Source organism: Gadus macrocephalus, chromosome 5 (genome assembly GCF_031168955.1).
Source record: "Gadus macrocephalus chromosome 5, ASM3116895v1".
NCBI classification, from domain to species: Eukaryota; Metazoa; Chordata; class Actinopteri; order Gadiformes; family Gadidae; genus Gadus; species Gadus macrocephalus.
In genome coordinates this window covers 6,275,538-6,298,037 of record NC_082386.1, presented here as the reverse complement: position 1 = coordinate 6,298,037, position 22,500 = coordinate 6,275,538, and the positions used below count along the sequence as shown (strand labels likewise).

The following is a 22,500-nucleotide window of genomic DNA, read 5'->3' as shown; positions in this document are numbered from 1 at the left end:
GCCACGCAAACACAAAAACTAAATCAGTTTGCCCATAAGCTCTGTAGGCAACTTGAAGGGTGCTGTAGGTACGATTTAAGAGCTATTTTTTGAGTGTGATGTGTTGAAAATGGCTGCACCTGCCTCTTTATGAGGTTTACAAACGTGACACATTTTTTCTCTTCTGCCCTATCCCGCTCTCTCTTTACATCTCTTGAATCTTACCTACAGCAGCTTTCACCAAATGTGGACATTTGCTGTGGTTTCAGATTGCAATGCTCTTGTCTGCATAGCCTGACTGCTGAGAGAAGGTCTGTTTCTTGGTTTTCAATCAGAACAAACCATTCTTTCTTGATTTATAAAATTGTTATCCTGTTGGATATGTCCCCAGTAGCAAAGTACAGACCTTTTTACCCAATACCTCATTGCAATTTTGTTAGTGAATAAAATGAAGTATTCCCTGTGTATACTCTTATGTGTTGTAGTATACACAATGTACACTTTATAGTATATACTGTCAGAAATATATTAGGAGTTTTAGAATTGTTGCATAAGCACTTGCTAGGGGTATTTGAAGACACTTGCTGCATTATTTTTTATTTTGTATGAGTCCCATTTGAGATACGTCATTATTTGTGCACCATGCTGTTTTTCTTTAAAGATTATCGTGACTTTATTTGCATACTCTATTCTCATTCTATGAGATAACACATGGCTTTTAGCCACTTCATGCCACAATCGTTTGGTTGTATGTCCTGAATGCAGCAGGTGGCTTTCATTTTGTAGTGACTTCTGTTATGGCAAGCCATGTATTAGCCTAATAGGCAGCTTTTACAACATGAGCAGTCATGATTTGAAGGTAAGAAAAGTCCACTTGATATGACATTGTCAACTAGCCCTTGTATTTTGATTAATAAAATTATATATACATATATATATATGTATATATATATATATGTATGTACAAACAATATTTTTGAAGAAGTTACCTTTTAGGCTAACAACTATTCAATGATAACTAATAACTTTTTTATTTGATGATTTCATGTTCCAAGCACAATAGTTAACATTTTTTGGACTTTTTTATTTTTCATATTCAAATACACTGCTTCTTTTGTCATTGAAAGGTGTGGATTTCAACCATATGAATGCTAATATTGTCCTTGTGACACATGGTAGGGCATAATGTAGTTATGTAAATATACCTGCTCTCCAATAACGAGGAATAGCATGCGTTTCTACATTTTCTTTTTCATAAACTATGTAGCTTTAAATTGAGGTATTTTAGAAATGTATGCAATATGAAAAAATAACCCATTTTTAGAACACTTTGAAATAATAAAAATGAATAATTTCTATGTAAAGCTCATGCGTTGGAGTGATTTCTTGGACACATGAATGGCATGGATGTGCTCACAAAACATTCAATTTTAAATGGCAAAGTTAAATGGCCATTTGGCAGAAATCCGTGACCAAATACTAATTTATCTAAAAGGCTAGGGCGCCTTCTAGTGGTGGATCTACGGAATAACGCAACCAGGTTTTATCACGAGCGTTGTACAGGAAAAAGTCAATTTCGGATGCATTATGCACTAAAATACAACGCACAATGAAGCTACATTTTTGGGTGACATCCCGATTGACCCATGAGGGATTTTCCAATAGTTTCAGTTTAATTTTGTGCAGAGAGAAAAGGAAAGGTGACAAGGAAAACGGATAACCCAGCAGAATTTAAGTAAAAAAAAAGCTTTTAATGGCATAAGCATATTTGAAAGTCATACATGTAAACAATGTTCTTTTCAAAAACAATATTCTTTCAAAACCAAACCTAGTACAAATGGTACTACAGTCTCACTGGGAGGAATAAAAAAGGTGGCCCATCCTTGGCCAAACATAATTTGGCAAAGTATTTCAGTTTAAGCAAATGGTATGGCATATTTGAATTATTCTGAATAAATAACGAAAAAATATATTCTGGCGGAATGGAAAATGAATTACCTTTATTGTCTACAGTGCTTGAGCTACAACTTTAGTAAAAACAGTAATTCCATGTGTACTAATAAAACATTCTAAAACAAACGCCATTGTACATAATCTAGCTTTCAAAACTACAATGGGGAAACACGCGCAAAACAATAACTTATGACCGATGAATATAATGTGAAACCTGCTATGTGGTCCAAACCCAATGGCCAGGTTCTTTACCCGCACAAAGCAACACAGAACCGTAACACCAAACGATAGTCACAAACGAATACACTTTGTTTTTGTTCTGGATAACCCATCATGCATTGCAGCAATAATAAAAACAACCTGGAAAGTTGAGGTAAAACGTAAAGTGAAACACCAGCGAGAGCAATGGGGCGAGGACAATCTGGTGCCTTGAAGCTTGGCACAAAGTGTGTGTGTGTGTGTGTGTGTGTGTGTGTGTGTGTGTGTGTGTGTGTGTGTGTGTGTGTGTGTGTTCGTGTGTGTACATGTGTGTGTGTGTGTGTGTGTGTGTGTGTGTGTGTGTGTGTGTGTGTGTGTGTGTGTGTGTGTGTGTGTGTGTGTGTGTGTGTGTGTGTGTGTGTGCATGGTCCTGGGACAAGGGGCTCACCTCATCCAGGCGCCCCGGCTCATCCCGCCAGGGGGGGGGCGGTGGCATGCCGGGGGGCATGCCTGGCGGGGGTGCGGCCCCCTGCCCGTACCCCGGGATGCCGTGGGCCATGCCCATGTGGCCGTGGGGGGGCGGGGGCATACCGTAGCCGTGGCTGTACGGCGGGGGCGGCATCTGCGGCGGTGGGTACGCAGCGTTGGGGGGGGGGCCGTGGTAGGACGCGCCGGCCTGCGAGGGGGGAGGCGGGGGACCGGCAGAGGAGGGAGGGTAGGCGTGGCTGTGGTAGCCCAGCGGGGGTGGGGGATAGGCCTGGGAGGGGGCAGGGTAGCCTCCGCCGCCGCCGCCGCCGCCGCCGCCACCGGCGCTCCCATCCGGGGTCATGAGGGACTGGAGGCTCTGGAAGCCCTCCCCCGACATGTAGGAGCTGGAGGTGGGGATGCCCATGATGTAGGCCGCCTGGGAGGCCTGGCTGGGGGGCGGAGGGGGCCGGTGGGGGAGGGGCGGGGGCTGGTGGGCGGAGCCGGGGTGGGAGGGGGGAGGGGGCTGGTGGGCGGAGCCGGGGTGGGAGGGGGGAGGGGGCTGGTGGGCGGAGCCGGGGTGGGAGGGGGGAGGGGGCTGGTGTGCCGAGGCCGAGTTGGAGGGGGGAGGGGGCTGGTGGGCGGAGCCGGGGTGGGAGGGGGGAGGGGGCTGGTGGGCGGAGCCGGGGTGGGAGGGGGGAGGGGGCTGGTGGGCGGAGCCGGGGTGGGAGGGGGGGAGGGGGCTGGTGGGCGGAGCCGGGGTTGGCGGGGGGAGGGGGCGGCGGGGGCGGGGCCGACGGGGCCTTGGCGGCGTCCGGCGGTTGGGAGGGAGGGGGCTCGGGCTCCCTGGGTGGCGGGTACGAGGGGGGGGGCTTGTGTTCTGGGTGCAGGAGGGAGACAGAGGATAGTTGGTTACATATACTTATTACATTTTTCAATGTTTATTACCATATATGTTTAAAGAAAATTTTGTATTTTCTGTTCTGAATTTCATGTCATTGTGTCATTGTTCTCATTCCTCCGCAGATAAACTGTGACAACTGTCTGCAGTCCCGAGTCCTTTAAATGAATCTCTTCATGGGATATACCTTTCTCATCATCGCCTCCTCGTTATTGTATGATATACTGGTCATGTTCTTTTTAAGAATACAGAAATTGCATTGTAGCAGACTGGAATAACGCTAAAACTCTCTCCTCCCATTGGCAATATTAAAATAAAAATGAACACATACAAAAGGCTAAAGCCTCGTCATAAAGTGTACGTAGGAGTGAGTTTGTACGTTTAGCATATTCCATTATTCACACCTTGACTAGACTATGAATGTCACCTTGCTGAATGTTAATGGTCCACCCCAAGCTGTTGTGTTAGCCCTTGCCCTAGTGTTAACTCAGGGCCATTTCTCACCGGCTGGAACCTGTTGTGCAAACAGTGTCTAGACTCTGGACACTGCATCATACGACACATTCAACTAGGAAAAGGAGAAGCCCTGACGACGAGCCCATTCAGTGGCCCTCACACCCCCCTTAACTCAAGCAGTGGGATAAGAGGTAATGGCCAGACCTCGGTGAACTGTAAGTGCCACTTTGGCCGGTCGCTGAGCAACACGCATGGAAAGACAATGCAGTCCTTCCAGACGCTAGCATCATGTCGGCAGCCTCTGCGGAGGTCAACTAATCGCTGACCGTCGGTCGAGAAGGGCACGGCCCGCACGGGCGTAGTATTTTGTCTTCAACAAGCAGACACGAGAACAAAATGAATGCAGACGGCAGAATCGTAACAATGTGTGTTTTCACATGTATTGCTCTTTCCAACGTCATTCTTCAATGGATTTGCCACGGGTCCATGTACATTTAAGGTTGTGACGCATAATACTGCCCCCTTGTGTACACATTGATTTTTACTTGAAAGTGTAAATGCAGGCAGCTCTGTGAATATCCACGTTGCGTATCCGAAACGCAACGAGTACGCTCAAATGCGCTGTACGTAGAAGTCCAGCTTTAGAGAGGTGGATCAGCTCCTGGTCAGGACTAGGTGAGGCTACTGACCTGGGGGCGGCTGGGCAGCGGGCATCGGAGGCACGGGGGGCTCCAGTCGAGGGACCTTGGCAGCAGAGAGCTCTGAGGAACCAAGACGATAAGTAAGAAACACATCATGTCAAACAGAGGTAACAGGAAGGGCAAAGAGGGGACCGTCTGCATGAAGAGTAACAAGAATACAGGTTGGTTGTGTGTTTCATATCCCTTACCTGCAGCCTTGCTCTCTTCTTTAGGAGACGGCTAGAAAGACAAAAAAGGAAATGGGATCAGATGAAGATCAGGACGGAATAGGGTCACTTGCTTATGACCAGGTTGAATCCATCGCGTTCGACAGTGCGCTGTGATGGCAGCCATACACCGCCTCATCCCGGCCCTTGCACACCGGTCATTCAGCGAATTGTCGGCCATCACGCACCTGTGAAAAGCTGAAGCTCCACACAGTGCTCAAACTGCACCTCCGCACAAATGTTGTAAACGGTTACTATAAATGCCATGGTTGCGCACGTTCGACTGTTCGTGTGCTTCACGGTGACTATAAGGCCCGCTTAACAGTGCTGACATCAGTGCGTACCTCACACAGACACACACACACACACACACACAACACACACACGACACATACACGACACACGACACACGCACACGCACACACACACACTCGCACACACACCTGGGCTCTCTTCAGTTGCCTCGGGGGGCTGGTCTGTGGCGACGGCTTCTTGGCCGGTTGGGGGGCCGGGGAGGGCGGGAGGAGGGCCGGGGGTGGAGGCAGCGCCTGGAGCTGGAGCTGCTGGGGGGCAGCGGGGCTGGACGAGGCCGGGCCGCTGGCCGCCGCTGGGCCGGCACCCGGGGGCATCTGCTGCTTGCCCTGGGAGTAGAGGTCCAGGATCTGGTGGCAGATGTCTGTAGGGAGGGGCCCAGTGGAGAGAGAGAGAGAGAGAGAGAGAGAGAGAGAGAGAGAGAGAGAGAGAGAGAGAGAGAGAGAGAGAGAGAGAGAGAGAGAGAGAGAGAGAGAGAGAGAGAGAGAGAGAGAGAGAGAGAGAGAGAGAGAGAGAGAGAGAGAGAGAGAGAGAGAGAGAGAGAGAGAGAGAGAGAGAGAGAGAGACAGAGAGAGAGAGAGACAGAGAGAGAGAGAGAAGGTGAGGAGGGAGGTGTTGTAGCTATTGTAGTCCACAAAGATGGAAAACAAACAGTGTAAACGCATATCTTATGGAGCAAGCAACCATAGAGGGTGGATTGCTGGAGCACCCAAAGGAATAGCGAGTTGAACAGTACCTTGGTTATGGAATGGGCCTAGCCTCTGATTAGTGGTAAGCTATCTACATAAGCCGTCCATCTTTTAATAAGACAATTATAGTTTAATAATGCAAGATGCGCAGGGGAACCCTGGACTATGAGATGTGGCAGAGAGCTCAAATTAACATTTGAAGCGCTGGGTATATTATTCTTATATAATATATATATATATATATATATATATATATATATATATATATATATATATATAAATATTTCGGATATTATTCATATTATTCATACATCCGTATCGTCTCCTTCCCGATAACAGTTGTAACCATTCATCTCATACCGTACCTTCCAGCACCTCCATAGGCACGTCCTGGACAAACTGTTCCCACCAGCGGCGGGACGACTGCTTGGCCGTCCACTCCTGGATGTCAAACTTGCAGAGGCGTCCGGCCAGGTACATGACGGCCACGGCGATGATCTCTGGCTCCCACTGCAGGGAAAGCATGGTGCACAGGCTGCAGGGGACACAGGAGGGGGGGGGGGGGGGCTTCCTCATTAATGGTTGGTTGTATTGCAGATGTTCATTTTTTGTCAGGCGGCCCCTTTGGGTTTGAATAAGTGAGAGGGCCAGACACACATGTACAACAGGTATAGGGATAATCGTACCTGTCGTTCACAAAGGTCCAGGCCATCTGCACTAGCTTCTGTACCTTGTTCTTATCACCTGCACAAAACAAAAACATTTGCTCAATCAATTACCGAACAAACAAAAGATACATCTAATCTAATTTTGTACCAAAAGCTATACAAGCACATTACTCTTTAAAACTACTTCATTGCTTTCCTTGTGACCCATTTCCAGATCTTATTGAGTGAATATTTTGGGGATATTTTTTATTTTAAAATGTAATAAACTACAACCACAAACAGTGTGTACCTTTGAGCTGCTTGGCGTAACGCAACAGGAACTGGTAGGGGTGCTCCACCTGCAGATCAAACTTGATGGTCTGCAGGAGGATACGCTCCAGCACCATGACCTCCTCCTGAACACAGAAGAGATTATACAGTCATTACAGCTTTCCTTGGTTAAACTGAGATGCACCTGGCCGTATGATCAATGACGCTATGGTTTGTTTTACATTACATTACGGTTGGAGTCAAATATTGTTTCAACCACCCATTCTGCTCACTCTGACCACTTGAGATCAATAACCTTTCCGTGAAAATGTATTTTAGCAGAAACACACCATAATAAACTTTCTAGTGTCTTTCTATTTCTATTTTCTATTGAAAACGCAGACCTGCATCACCTGTATTACACAGTGTTCTATCATTTAAAAAAGAAATCTGTCATAGAATGCCCATCAATGAAACCTCAGCCATATCCATGTAATTGATAGCCTTTAGGCCACCCTGATCACCAACCTTCGGATCATCCCCGAACTGAGCGAACTGGATGTCGTTGAGCAGGCTGCGGGCCGTCTTGATGATGTCTTTGCACTTTTTGGGAGTTTCCTCCACTTTCCCGGCTAAGAAGAGGCAGCATCCGCCCGTCACCTGCAGAACCAAAGCAGATCCCAAAAGCAGAGCGTCTATAGAATGGATACTAGCACCAGTTCTGATGGAAAGCTAAACTAATGAATGGATAATATAATGTAAATGGGGCGGAACTAGGAAGGTTTTTTGATCCTAATCAAACATATTTGTTTCACTGTTGTTTTTGGTCTACGATTTTTGACTTCCCTGTAAGCTTACATGCTTAAAATAAAACAAAAAGTCTAAACATTTGCATGATGCAATATTTTATTGTATCAATCACAAGTGATTCAGGTAACATACTTACATATCTTGGGAACTGCTTGAATGAGTGGAACATGTAAAAGCGGTGGAAGTAAATTATGCCAGTGGCCAGTGTGTCATAGTGGCTGGTGACAGGGTGTTAAGGGGAATCAGATGTGGTAAAAATGTGCACAACGCTCGTTTACTGCAATCGGGGTATACTCAAATAGCATCATCCACGTTAGTAAGCGAGCAATGAAACAATCATACACACATTCATGTTGATTCCCAAAAGGATACAGTCCTAACCGGGTGCCCACGTCGAAGATGAACCGCGCACCTTCTCTCCGGTACCTGGCCTCTGTCGCAGGGTCGAGTCCCTCTGACTGGGACGGGGTGTGAGCCAGGTCCCGTTTGTCCCAGTACCAACATGGTTTGATGTGATCCAGACCTGCAGACTGGTTCACAGGAATGGGATTCTCTCTGATATTTTTCATGTACCGATGAGTTTAAATCCGAGCCTACACGAACGAAGTGACTCTTCTAGCTGACCAGGAAGGCTGTTCCGCAATGATGGTGCTGATGCTGAATCAATTAAAATATAATCATAGAACCTTACCGCCCATTCATTTGTTTATGAACATAGGCAAAACAAAGATGAAATGCTTAAAATGTAGTCCGCGGACTGCCCGCTAGCAATTAGCTAGATGAAAACATTCAACAAAGAACTACAAACAGTCCGCGCAGATGGATTTTGCGTTGCTGTTCCGTACGGCGTTCGAGCCAATGATTGACATATCATTCAGCGAATCACGTCAGGAAACACATCGCCTTAAAAGGAAACATCAACGAGATAAAAGTATAGGTCCAATCAGAAAGCACTTTCGAATTGTTTTGTATTGTCGCACCTTGGCCAACTAGACATCGCATATTTGTATGTATGCCGAACAAAAATGGCTTACATTTTGCACAATTATATAATATAAATCCAGTGTCCAGTAGCCAAACAGATTCCAGATATCCATATATATTGTTTCTCACATTTATTTATCCTCCAATCAAAACGGACATACTTTTAAAGTAGGCGTGGTTTTTATCAAGGTAGGTTTCACGTCAGAGTCGTATGGAGTGCGAAGAAGGTTGAATTCTACTGCCACTCTCAGTTATAAAAGGTAATAATGACTTAATTACAGAAGCGTGTATTTTGGCAGTCCGTTAAAGTGTTAACATCACGTTCAATTATGCGTATGTTGCATCATTTAACTTAATTCGCAGTTTACAGTGCGATATACATATATGTAGTTGCTACTTAGCAAGCAAGTTAGCCTAATCATCCAGCCCACCAGATTAGCGACATTCTGACTCGGTTCTCTTATGAAACTCAAGGGTGATCCTTTTATCATTTGCCAAGTGATCTTGCTAGCATTTAGCATAGCAAGAAAATATCTAAACCTGGCGATCGGTCTAGGCTGTCGCTAGCTAGGTCGATCCCCTCACACCGTTACGTTTCCCTGCGAAAATATGAATTGTCTCGGCCCAAATGGGGCGGCATGTGTCTTGAGGAGGAAGAGTGGGTTGACTGGTAACGGGTAGGTTGCTAGTTCGATCCCCGGCTCCTCCTAGCTGAGTCTCGGGGTTTCCCTGAGAAAGACACCTCACCCTAACTGCTCCTGACGAGCTGGCTGTCGCCTTGCATGGTTGACTCCGCCGTAGGTGTGGGAATGTGTGTATGAATGGGTGAATGTTAGGCAATAATTGTAAAGAGCTGTGAGTGGCCACTGTTTAGAAAAGCGCTTTATGAATGCAGTCCATTTAAAAGCCAGACTACTAGTTGGTGTAGCTGTACCGAGTCCTGGTCCTATGACATGTCTTGTTCAACAGACGTGACTGCTCCGAGAGCACCCGTCCTGGTTTGAAACAAAACAGGCTCAAGAACTCTGCAAATAACTGGAAGTAGGAGAAGGAGCAAGGGTAACGTTACTAGGTTGGCCTTTTCCTGTTTTTGGCCGACGATTGAATGAGCTGCTTGGATCGTACTGCTTATTCTTATTTCTAAACATTTGAAATAGACGAACATACGTTCGTCAATTTACATTTATTCATATAAATGGTACAGCAAGTTAAATAATTACTTCTGGCTAGCTGTGTATAATAACTGAGAAAGGTTTGGAATTGAATGCTGTGATTGAGAGCCCAGACACACACACACACACACACACACACACACACACACACACACACACACACACTGTATGTAGAGATCTTTTGGTGTATGTCAAGCCTGCATGTTAATCAACAAATAAGTGCAAGACTTGATTCTTGCACTTAGTTGACTGCCAGCTGTCTAGATTGAATCTCCGCAAAATAAAGAGCGTTGAATTATCTGAGTTATGGTCCAGCCTGTTGGTAGGAGCAGCTGTGAACCGCACTGACCTCCCACACACACCCTTTTATAGTGGCCAAGCTGTGAATCCCCAAATGCAATGCATATTTTTGCTCTCGGAAGCCAACTAAAACGGTCACAAGTTTCACAACACCAGGCTCACCGTTATTGTGCAGGACTTCCTCCACATAATACTTGGCCAGGTTTTCTTGTGTACGAAGAATCGAGCTCTGGATGCAAAGCTATTGAAGTGGGACAACCAGTCCTACCACGTGGTGAAAAATGGCCCCAAGCACATTCTTTGTAGTGTACAATCTCAGTTGTGAAAGGAACGGGAGGGCAGTCAGGCATACATCAGCGCTGCATACCTGCAGTCACTCGGTCAAGGAGTGGTGTGGTGTCTTGGCTGGCAGCTGCTGTGTGTGGGGTTGAGAACAAGGAGCAGCAAGAGTGAGGAAGACTCCGAGCACAAACATTGGGCCCGCTGCTAAGGCTGGTGGGGAAATTGAGTTGACCCCCTGGTCTAGGGTCCATTGGGCAATGACACCTGGGCTATTTTAGAGCCACCGTTATACCGGTGCTTGAGCCACAGGCAGGGCTCCCATTTGGTAATGGAGGGCTTAGAGCAATCTGTCACAGAGACCCATTGTTGTGGTAAAAGGTTGTTTTGTGACTGAAAGGTTGCCATTAGAACAACTGTGCTAGCTGTTGTGTTTCTTTATTTTTTTTACTTCTGACAAAGTATTGTCCGTTTTTTTATTGACCTGAATGTCATGACAGCTATTTCTGGGGGATGGTAGGCCAGGCCTAGTCACCCAACACTAGCTACATCTGCTTTCTGCGCTGCCCTCAGGGTAACCGAGTCATAGCGAGGGCACAGGAAAATTAGATCCTGCACTTGTTTTCCATCTACTAATGAGTTAGTAGGGCTGGATGTGGCTGGTGTACCGATTCCCTTTCAGCCTGAGAGTGTGTAGCCTATGTGGCGAATTCAATGCATTTCCATAAGATATAGGTATTTATGTATGATTGCATGAAGGCCATCTTTGGGACTTATCAATGCATTGTACTGCCCTCTATTGGCCAATTGTATAATTACAAAAAATAAATGGGTGATCTTTTGTTTGGTAAATAATGATTATGTAATATGTACCCTATTGACAAAACCAATTGCCAAAGTATGTGTTGAAAAAAATCTTGATTCTAATGTTGGTTCTTAAGTTGTTACTTCTAAAGTGGATTGCGGCTGTTTTGAAAAATATATATATTTCTTTGATTGTCAATAAAGTGTTAAGTAATTATTTATGAAATTCGTTAAAAAATTTAATTGTTCAGTCTTACGTCATTTATAAGCCTTGAGTTAATTATTAATGACATGATTAATGATTAATGATAAATTACATGAACAAAACATTGATCAACATTTGGTGTTGATAATAACTGCCATGTAAAAGGGTACCTATATGCTAGTGCCCACCCAGATGTGCGAAGCATAGAACAGCCTACCATCCTATCGATTGAACTATACCAACTGGTAGGCTGATCCATCATACATCTGGGTGGACACGTTCCCTTGTGAGGTCGCTAGAGGGTCGATTTTGAGATGGCTTGTAATGGCTAATCAATATCCCACCTGGTGACCAAATAGGGGCCCTTCAACGAAGCACGTTTTATTCATCTACAAATGTATATTAATGTTTTGTAAACGATCTGTTAACATTAACTAAAGGCTTATAAATGGATGTTTTGTCATTGACCTCATATATAAATGACTCATGACTGAACGTTCAACAAGTCTTATTTTATTTTATTATACTATACGTGTTACCTTTCTGATAAAAGTAACATGTCAGTAATGGTGCTGTACTGGTCCCCTTCACAGCCCAGCCTCCAGACTGCATCATGGGGAAGAAGAGTCGAGTGAAAACCCAGAAGTCGGGCACTGCGGGGGCAGCCGCGGTGGCGTCGCCCAAGGAGATGATGAGCTTCGTCTCCGAGCTTCTGCAGTGTATGTCTGAGCTCGCTGTCATTTGCATTTACATTTAGTGCATTTAGCAGATGCTTTTATCCAAAGCGACTTATAATAAGTACATTTGTCAGAAGAAGGTGAACAAAAATATATCGCTGTCGATGCAGTAAGGGTGTTCACAGAACCAAGTGCAAAAGGATTAACAATCGCTAGGTTAACCCATTCCCCGTATTCAACAAAGATAGCCCGGATAGGATGCTACATAACTAAGACATACTACAAGTGCGTACATTAAGTGCCGGGACCAACAACATACAATAAGTAGGAGTGGTGGGACGGCGTGGTCTGGGTGAGCTCTGAACAGGCTCTCCATCTCTGTGCCTCCCTACCGCCAATACGTTTTCAAATGCAGCCGTGTCTTCATCATGGCTTGCACGGGGAAGCCTTTGTGAGGCTTTGTATACACAATATGTTTGTCTTCTTTCACTTTATATTCTTCTAAAAGAGCATTTTGGCAGCTTAATAAGCTACTGCACTTAACACATAGGTAACAATGTCTTAAATTGCTGCTTAATTTTTCTCTATGTTCTCCATGACATTAACTGTGTCTTGAAAATGAACACAAAACCTCCAACAACCACCGGATTTGTGCCAGAGGGGTGATTACCCAACACTTTAACTGGATCTATTTCTAGCACATCTCGTATGCTACAGAGCTATTACTTCCCCAGGAAGGGAAATTGCTCTTGCTGATCTTGCTTGTGTCTTCTTCGTCATGACGTGCGTTGTGCTCTCTGTGTAGTGTGTAGCAGCACAGCGCCCTCCCCAGGTAAGGAGTGGGAGGAGTATGTTCAGATCCGCTCCCTGGTGGAGAAGATCCGCAAGAAGCAGAAGGGTGAGTCTCTCACTCACTCACTCACTCACTCACTCACTCACTCACTCACTCACTCACTCACTCACACACACACAATGCAGGAGAGAGATATATATATATTTTTGTGTTGAAAAGTGATCTAATCCAGTTGTGTGCGTGTCCCACCTCCAGGCGTGTCGGTGCAGTTTGACGGCAGCAGGGAGGACTTCTTCCCCGAGCTGATGGCCTGGGCCCAGGAGTGCGGGGCGTCCTGCGAGGGCTTCGAGGTGTCCAGCTTCGGGGGGGAGGGCTACGGCCTGCGGGCCACCCGCGACATCAAGGTGAGCTCGGAAACCAAAAGCCATCTGTGGGATTTCTTGCCCTTCCCCCTTCCTTCCAACACAATGTTGAGCCTGCAGTATGGAGAGGGGGCGTCTAACACCTAAGCCCTAAGCCCACCTTATTTTGTGTTTGCCCTGGGGGACCCCTACGAAGGAAACCGTGTTTGTGACCCTGGCCATGTATTATGAGCCCTGTCACGCTCACAGAATACCTGGGATTCTCATACACCGATATGTCGGCAAGGTTTATTCCCCCCAAATTGGGTCTCTCCTGTAAGGCGTGACATGATTTAATGTCAAAACGCCTGGGAATCAAAGGAGGATTCATGTTGTGCGTTGAATCATGCATTTCAGACGACCACGCTTCTCATGGGGACGTGCCTGACACTCTTGTTGTTGATGTTTCTGCTTATAAATTCCTGTGCATTTTATGTGGTTCAACGTGTGTGTGTGTGTGTGTGTGTGTGTGTGTGTGTGTGTGTGTGTGTGTGTGTGTGTGTGTGTGTGTGTGTGTGTGTGTGTGTGTGTGTGTGTGTGTGTGTGTGTGTGTGTGTGTGTGTGTGTGTGTAGGCAGAAGAACTCTTCCTGTGGATCCCCAGGAAGATGCTGATGACTGTGGAATCTGCCAAGAACTCTGTTTTAGGTGAGCCCCGCGGGCACCCATAGAGACACATGCCAGCTTACCCAGTCACAGTGGCCCGTTAAATGCGCTCATTAGATCACATTCAGGCTATTTAGGATGTTCAGTACAGTAACTTGGCAGTACTGGCAAAGTAGCAGGAGAACAATGGGCAAACAAGGCAGTTTCAGTCCAATTTCACGGTCCATTTCAAAATTTTGGGACACAACAATAGTTTGGTGGAGTTTTACCGGCAGTTCCCATTTTAATTACCCTTTAATGACTGCACCACGTAATTGCCAAAGAATCGGCTTCCTCTCTAGCACTTAAGACCTCTCTCTAACATCGGAAAGCCAAAGGAAACTAATTGTAGTTTTCCTACGATTAGTAGCTGCCAATTGTATCACTTATGTTCTGACACATTGCAATGACACCATAGAAGGGAGGGCATAGAGGATTATTAAAAGTTATTAGGAGCCGAAGGAGGTACTTGGAGAGAAGCTTTAAGAAAAGGAATACGTTATTAATAAGTAATAAATAATATTAATATATAATATAATATATAATATATTATAAAACGTATTAAAATAATTTCAATAAGTGTAATATTGAGAGAAGACACTGAGGCTTGCCACCTGGGTTGCTGTGGGCGAGGAAGGGAACCTGGAAGAGGTGACTCACAATCAGAGAAACTAAATATAGCATTGATTGGATAACATTATTCCCCATGAACATATACCGGTGATGAGGGGGGCGACACAGCTTATTCTTTCGGCTGGTTCCTGAAATCGTGTGGGTCAATCCGCAGCTGTTTTAATGAGACACAACGAACAAGGCCTCCTCAGAGTCCTCATCAGCACATAAACATCCCAGGTGCCGGTGTTCTGCCAATTTATGCTACTTTGGGTAGCATGATTTGATGGACTCTGACAAGGGAGCATACATTGGCAGAACAATGTTTACAACTACCCTATCAAAAAATGCTACCTTATGTGTTTGGTAGCGTTTTTGACCTGTAGACCAATTGCCTCTATCAAACGGTGCTCCCAACTACAGAATCAGAATGCAGTTATTTTACACCACTACTCACTCCATGTACACGGTAGGAATATGGGGAGAATATATTGGTCTTTATTGGAGATTTCGGGGGTACAGTAGGTGTATTATACACCACTACCACACCACAGATCAATAGTGTCATAATGTGAATGCGGCCAGAACCAATAGGTAGCACCATTTGATACGGTGCACTGCCTAAATTGGCAGTGCACCGGTCGTATCCCGGTGCTCTATCTTCATGACCTCACCCATACGATGACCCCCCCCCCCCCCCCCCCCCCCCCCCATGGGGCTCCAGGCCCGCTGTACGGCCAGGACCGGATCCTGCAGGCCATGGGCAACGTGACGCTGGCCCTCCACCTGCTGTGCGAGCGGGCCAGCCCCTCGTCGCCGTGGCTCCCCTACATCAAGAGCCTGCCGACGGACTACGACACGCCCCTCTACTACGAGGAGGAGGAGGTGCGCCCCCTGCTGGGCACGCAGGCCGTGCAGGACGTGCTGAGCCAGTACAAGAACACGGCGCGCCAGTACGCCTACTTCTACAAGGTGGTGCAGGTGAGCGGCCACACACACACGCACACGCACACGCACACGCACACGCACACACACGTACACACGCACACACACGCACACACGCACGCACGCACACACACGTACACACGCACACACGCAGGCACGCACACACACGTACACACGCAGGCACGCACACACAGACACACACACACACACACACAGTTGGAGTGTGTATATTTGATGAGTTTAAAAAGGTGGCATCGAGTTATTCCTGTGTGGTTTCAGAAAGGGTTCCTCTGTCTTTAGCTGGGGAGACTTGCAGCCGTGTTTTATATTGCAATGTGTTTCACAATGTATCATCCCTGCCAGAATAGTCCAACACTGAACATATCTGGAGGATTTGACCATTTCCTTTGCATTCACACTGTTTCAAAGTCAGGGCATATATTGTGACCAGCCCAAAACATTTCCCTACATACCCACATTGCTTCGGTTACCTTTTACATACATCTTACTGTCATGTCCTCCTGCGCAAATAGCGGCCATTCATATCGTGATATATCCTTTATAAATCAATATATTGGCCACTCCCTGCTCCCGGAGGAAAGGAGCAGTGTTTCATGGGAGGGCGTTATTAGATACACCCAGCTTGGATAAGTACTGTTCACAGTCCTGTGTGTTTCTGTTTTTGTCCCCTCCTCATTTATCTCTGACCACCACCACACACTTTACCCGTTCCCCTCGTCCTTCCCCCCCATCCCTGTTGGTGTGCCATTGTGACCTGGGAATCCAGTTAGGACATTTGCAGCGATATTGAGCAAGCGAGCGAGCAACGGCACACTGGCCTTTTCTGAACTCAATTTCACAGATCAGCCACGGGGAAGTGCTGGGGTTGTGAGGTTTTGCCTCCTGCGGTGTTTGTGTGTTACGGCCACCGGGGGGCGCAGTTGCACCTGCTTGGTGGTTGGGAGCTTGGTGGCCGGGACTCGGGTAGGGTCTGGATGTAAATGGCACAGGGTTGATCAGAGCGCAGTGGAACGGCGATGTCCGATGCCCTTCGGTGCTCCCATTAACTGCTGCGAGGTTAAGCTGGGTTATAAAGAGTTTAAACCACACACAGGAGTTTTGGGTTTTGTGTTCAGGAACCAGTTTGGTTGTGTTCTTCATGTGGCTACGTTCACACAAGCTAATGGTTGGGTTGAAGAGTTCAACCATTCTGTATCTTGATAAAGATACTTGTTAATTGCAGCTGATGTAAATCAGGGGCCGTTAATAATTGAGGATGATGACATGGAAGTGTTTAGTACGGATTTTTTTTTTGGAGAATAAAGTTTTGTATTATGACTATATTTAACAAGGGCTACTGTAAAATCAGTAGTTGCAATGCAAAATAGTTTTACTCTGAAGAGGGGGAGGGGGGAGGGAAAAAGCGGAATTTCGGTAGTTGGGATAGTTTGGAGAGGCAGTGTGATAACGGTCTATGATGAAATATTTGCCAACCCTAGCCAGGCGGCAGATAGTGGTATGCTAATCTCAGAATATGCTAATCATCCCTTCCTAACTGAAACATTAAATGACACACACACACACACACACACACACACACACACACACACACACACACACACACACACACACACACACACACACACACACACACACACACACACACACACACACACACACACACTGAACCCTGTGAAAAACATTGTCTTATAAATAATTGTGTGCTAATTAATTAAAACAAGGCCCCCGATTTTATGCATCCGAATGTGTTCTCTTTCTTTTCTTTTGCTAGTTTACATTTTCTCTAGAATTCGTTAGCTTATATCCAGTGATATGATACATTTCTATCCGAGTATCTATGAGTCACATCATCATCATATTCATATTCAACCACTCTTAGAGAGAATCCACTAGATGGGAGTGTTGTATTCTTTGAATCTATGATAGGGATTTTCTGAGGAAGGCCACAGAGAGGGCTTCCTTTACAGGTCAGATGGCTTTGGTTGAACCTCAGTCCAGTGTCCAGAGGGGTTTCTGTAGAATTATAATATGTATGCAGTCATCACATTGATAAAGTGAATACTCCCGCAGTTCTCCACCTGGCCATGAGAAACCAACATACCGCCGCATAGTGTTAGAAAACAACCGTCCGAGAAAAACGAAGTCTGATGCCGGATCTTTTATTTTTCCATTTAACTTTCTCCATACTTTTCAAAGAGCTTCGACAAAGCAATACAACACAAGGGGCCTATCTGATGTTCTCTGCAGAAAGGTAAAAACCAGGGGCCTAACAGGGTGCGCTTGAAGCGGCCTCGTAATGGAAGAGGGCTGGTGTGCAGATAAGACATTCTCATGACCAGTGGCACAGAGTTGAATGGCAAAGGTTGACATGTGAGATTACTCTCTCTCCCTCTTGCTCTCTTTTTCGGTCATTCCTCTAACTTCGTCCATCTCTGTTCTCTGTCTTTCATTCCCTCTCTCTGTTCTCTCTTGCTCACTCTTTGTCATCACTCTTCTCTCTCTCTCTCTCTGTACGCTCTTTGCTCTCTCGCTCTGTTGTCTCTCTCTCTGTCCAATTTTTCTCTCTCGCTGTGTGTGTGTGTGTGTGTGTGTGTGTGTGTGTGTGTGTGTGTGTGTGTGTGTGTGTGTGTGTGTGTGTGTGTGTGTGTGTGTGTGTGTGTGTGTGTGTGTGTGTGTGTGTGTGTGTGTGTGTGTGTTGCGCTTGGCTTGAGGCGGGGGACTCTGCAAAGAGGGCACGTTGAGGTGTGTGTGTATACACGCTTGCCCGTGTGTGTGTGTGTGCGCGTATGTGTCACGGTCCTGTCCCCTCATCTTTGATACATCTCTTTTTCATTGCAGCCCTCTCCCTCCCCCATCCAACATGCATCCACTCTCACCCCTCCTTCCCCTGTAATCCCTCACTCTGTCCTTCCCTTTGTTGCCCCTCTGTCTTTCTCCTCTCACCTCTTCCCCTCCTCTGTGCCATCTCACTCCTCCCCATCCTCCCCTACCACCTTTTTTCTCTTCTCTGTCCTATCCTCCCAAGTCGTTTTTTTGCATTGTGTCTGTGTAATGACTACTGTCAATGTCAGCTCTCTCTCTCTCTCTCTCTCTCTCTCTCTCTCTCTCTCTTTCTCTTTCTCTTTCTCTTTCTCTCTCTCTCTCTCTGGGTTACTCTCTCTCTCTCTCTCTCTCTCTCTGGGTTGCTCTCTGTCTCCCCCTCTCTCCCCCTTCCTCCCTTTCTGCTCCGTCTCCGAGGCAGCCGCAGATGACCGGGCCGGAAAATTAGCTTGTCGCATCGGCTTTGAATTCAATTGACCTGATTGTACCTTCCCAGCAACACCGCAGACCGGGGAGACGGACCTGACGGAGAGAGAGTGGGGAGAGAGAGGGGGGGAGAAGATGGGACACTCACGCTCCCCTATCCCCCCACCCTCCATTCTTTCTCTCTCATTCTCTCTCTTCATGACTTAAATCTCTATCCAGCACTGTGCTTTTGTGTTTGATGTAAGCACAAGCACAAAAGTGTGTGTGTGTGTGTGTGTGTGTGTGTGTGTGTGTGTGTGTGTGTGTGTGTGTGTGTGTGTGTGTGTGTGTGTGTGTGTGTGTGTGTGTGTGTGTGTGTGTGTGTGTGTGTGTGTGTGTGTGTTTCTACGCGTGCAGGGTTTTTGCTGATGTGTGTTGCAGACACAGAGGTTAGAAGGACTCTTGCACACAGGAAATATAGCTCCTGTGTATGTGGGCTGTTTTCTGACAATTTCATGCCCACCTTCTCTCTGTGTGTAAAAATCTGCAAAGTCCTATTACTCTGTCCCTTAGAATTCATGTGTGTGCTGTGTGCACACCCAGGTGCCTCTTTATAAGGTGACCCTATATGCAGCAAATGCAAAGCACCTCTGAAATGAGGTGCGTGCATGTGATGAGAAATGGTCCGAAGTCCCATAGGTGTCACTTTGCCTCCCTCGCTCTCCCTCCCACTGCCTCTTCAACATGTCATTCTCCTCACCGAAAATATCAGCCACCGCTTCACAACTGGAATCTCCCGGTTATTAGGACTCTTGACAAAGTAAAATTTTCTAGCAAAATAAGTACCGACTTCTTTCGTTGAATTCGTTTTTTATGTAGTTGATAAGCCATGCCTGTGCTGTGCTGACATTGCATTATTTCATTAGGCATTCTTGCTGATCAGATTTGATGCCAGTGCCATGAAATGCATCTCCCATTTTTCTGACAAGAGAACGTCCATGCAAATGGTCTGTTGTCTGACATCAAGTGTTTTGGAAAGTGGAAGACTGGAAGCACATCCAACTAACTAATTAACTATCCAATTACTTACATCACTGCATGAGGTCTATAGGATTTTGTTTAGTCTGTTACCCCCCCAAGACTAAACTTTGCTGTGACCATCTACTTCTCTCGCTCTCTCTAGCTCTCTTTCTCAGTTCCCCTTTATCCATATCTCTGTCCCCCTCCAACCGTGTGTTATCACACACACACACACACACACACACACACACACACACACACACACACACACACACACACACACACACACACACACACACACAGGAGCACACACACAACCACACCTCTCTTGATGAATTAGCATCTCAAGACAAGGGTCATCCATCATGTGCCACTGTGGATCCCGTGCACCCACAGGAACGTGTGCATGTGTGTGAGGGAGGGAGTGAGAGTTAGGTTAATACATCGCCCGTCCATCTCCACCGAACACTTTTCCCCACTCGTAAATGTGTACCTGTGTATGTCCTGTTGTCACGGCTACCACAGAGGAGGTTAACTTTCCTCCACTGCAAACTTTCTGCCTTAAGAACGGTCAGTGGTCGATTCCTGCAGTGCTTTCCATCTGCCTGACCATTTTGAAAACAATCCGACAAAAAAAAAGGTTGTTTGTCATTCGAGACAAAGTCATTTCCCGACCATAATGGCGAAACATCCGCTTATCATGATCCCGGCTTTTGAAGACTTCTTCCTACATTCGGATGAAGAAGAACAACATTCATTTGTCACTGCAGAACCACTGCACAACTATGCACCTCAGGAGGCAGAGCGGGTTGGCTGGTAACCGGACGGTTGCTAGTTCGATCCGTCTTCTCCTATCGACTGTCGAGGTGTCCCTGAGCAAGGCATCTCACCCTACCTGCTCCCGGCGAGCCGGCTGTCCTCATGCATGGTAGACTCCGCCATCGTTGTGTGAATGTGTGTATGAATGAGTGAATGTTAAGCAGTGTTGTAAAGCGCGTTGAGCGGCCACTGGTTAGAAAAGCGACATATAAATGGAGTCCATTTCCCATTCGACCCATCAGTAGCAGCAGCACCAGGGCCGATGGGCAGCCACAGTAGAGCCCGCGGGCCGACCCCCAGGTCTCCTGTCGGTGGCTCGGCCGAGGGTACGGGCGGAGTATATTCGCCTCACATGTATGTCTCTTCGGGAGAAGCCGAGATTACGTCCATGGTAGCGAGAGGCCATTCTTTGCCGGCGGAGCGCGGGTCGATGGGATTGGCTTTGAATGAGTGTTCACACATCCTTTTAAGGACGCACCGGACGACACACACAGGGGCAGGGCTCCCGGGTCAGATAAGAGCAGACCTAACAGTGGAAGCCCCCCCCCCCCCCCCTCTCCCTCCTCACTAGATTAACTGCCTGGGCCTCGCTGGCCCCGCCCCCCTGCCGTTCTCGACATGGTGTTTTTATGTCAGGAGAGGCGCAGGGTCGCCGAGCCGCTCCGCCGGAACCTGCTTATCTTTTAATGGCTGTCGGCACCGGGAGGAGGAGGTGGAGGAGGCTTAGCTTACACCCTCTTCCTCCTCAAGTCACCCCACCCTCCCTCCCTCCCTTCTCAGGCCTAGAGTAGAGAGCGCCGTCAGGTTGGCAATTTCTTCCTCCGGTTTAATCCCTTCCAGCCTCACTTCCTAATTTTTGGAAAAACACGCACACACAGACGCACACGGACACACACACGTCTGATCTCGGGGTCTCCACGCTCCATCTCGTGTCCCCATCTCGCTCGGTTACAGTCGGTCAATCCCTGTCTTGAAGGAAGGTGTGCATTCTAGCCCAGGACTGAGTGCCAGGGTAATTGTTTTCCCTGTGTGTGTGTGTGTGTGTGTGTGTGTGTGTGTGTGTGTGTGTGTGTGTGTGTGTGTGTGTGTGTGTGTGTGTGTGTGTGTGTGTGTGTGTGTGTGTGTGTGTGTGTGTGTGTGTGTTACTTTTGACTGATCAGTTTGTGTACCGTTGTGTAGGTGCATCCGAGCTCTATCCCGTTTCACTTACCTGTATGTACGAATCAGCGTCACTGCACTCACCAGATGCTCACTCGTGCGTTCACACACACACGCACATGCACACGCACGCGCACACATCGTCTGCCATTGGGGGGATATATGATGTGACCAGTGTACCTCACCTTTGCCACATTAGTGTGTGTGTCCTATCATATCAGTGTTCCTGAATCTTTTTGGCGCCAGTGAAATGTGTTGGCGAGTGACATGGCCGTTGAACTTTATTAAATGATTGGGATAACGAGGGTAACCTCTATTTTAAGATGAGGAAAACCTTTAAACAGTGGTTGTGTCTTTTAGTTTGCTTGTCTTGAAGGTGGGTGGTTATTAACCTGTGGTTCTATGGAGGATATGCTTTCTTGACCCTATTTTTGGTCTGGTCTGGGATATTATTAAATTAATCTTGTGCTGTATCATCACGTTTTCTATGGGGGTACCTGGGAGCGAATGAAATGAGCAAGCCTGAATCAGTTCTTCAACGTTAAATGTGATATTCTTTTTTGGTGGTTGTTATGATTACTAAGTAAATAAGGGTTGCAAAATTTCAGCTTTTTTTTTTGTAAAAAAATGCATTTGGGTGTTTATGTTTGAGTCAAATTGTTGACCAATTCATGTATTGGTATGAAATAAAGTCTATCGTATAGTATGGACGTTCTCCCAAATAAATGCTATAGTGGGGATGCGCCACCATATAACATTATAAGATAGGACTGTCTTTTTAGGAGCACACGAGGAATGCACTGTGCTGACAGACGGATCGCGAGAAAAGAAAAACAAAACAATAATTGGAGTTGA

General features: G+C 46.6%; 3 protein-coding genes across 3 annotated transcripts in view; 2 read left to right on the top strand and 1 right to left on the bottom strand.

Annotated features, from left to right (window-relative positions):
* The window catches only part of ccdc85ca (coiled-coil domain containing 85C, a), a 28,831-nt gene extending 27,488 nt beyond the window's left edge, over positions 1 to 1,343 (top strand). The window contains exon 6 of the mRNA XM_060051863.1: positions 1 to 1,343. This exon is cut by the window's left edge and continues 1,208 nt beyond it. The gene's annotated coding sequence lies outside the window, so the exon portion shown is untranslated.
* A 366-nt stretch (positions 1,344 to 1,709) lies between these two features.
* Positions 1,710 to 8,800, bottom strand: LOC132457860 (cyclin-K-like). The gene is given in 12 exon segments (XM_060052222.1): positions 1,710 to 2,608; positions 2,610 to 3,070; positions 3,318 to 3,475; positions 4,642 to 4,713; positions 4,842 to 4,872; positions 5,303 to 5,535; positions 6,226 to 6,395; positions 6,547 to 6,604; positions 6,818 to 6,923; positions 7,306 to 7,437; positions 7,724 to 7,805; positions 7,960 to 8,800. Coding segments are annotated over 12 exon segments (1,734 nt in total). The 5' UTR covers positions 8,157 to 8,800; the 3' UTR covers positions 1,710 to 2,574.
* An 8-nt stretch (positions 8,801 to 8,808) lies between these two features.
* Positions 8,809 to 22,500, top strand: part of setd3 (SET domain containing 3, actin histidine methyltransferase) — an 18,671-nt gene continuing 4,979 nt past the window's right edge. Inside the window, exons 1-6 of the mRNA XM_060051864.1 lie at positions 8,809 to 8,831; positions 11,925 to 12,050; positions 12,814 to 12,906; positions 13,057 to 13,205; positions 13,776 to 13,848; positions 15,182 to 15,438. Of these exons, the coding sequence (XP_059907847.1) occupies positions 11,945 to 12,050; positions 12,814 to 12,906; positions 13,057 to 13,205; positions 13,776 to 13,848; positions 15,182 to 15,438 (678 nt within the window). The 5' untranslated portion in view covers positions 8,809 to 8,831; positions 11,925 to 11,944. The remainder of the gene's footprint in view (positions 8,832 to 11,924; positions 12,051 to 12,813; positions 12,907 to 13,056; positions 13,206 to 13,775; positions 13,849 to 15,181; positions 15,439 to 22,500) is intronic.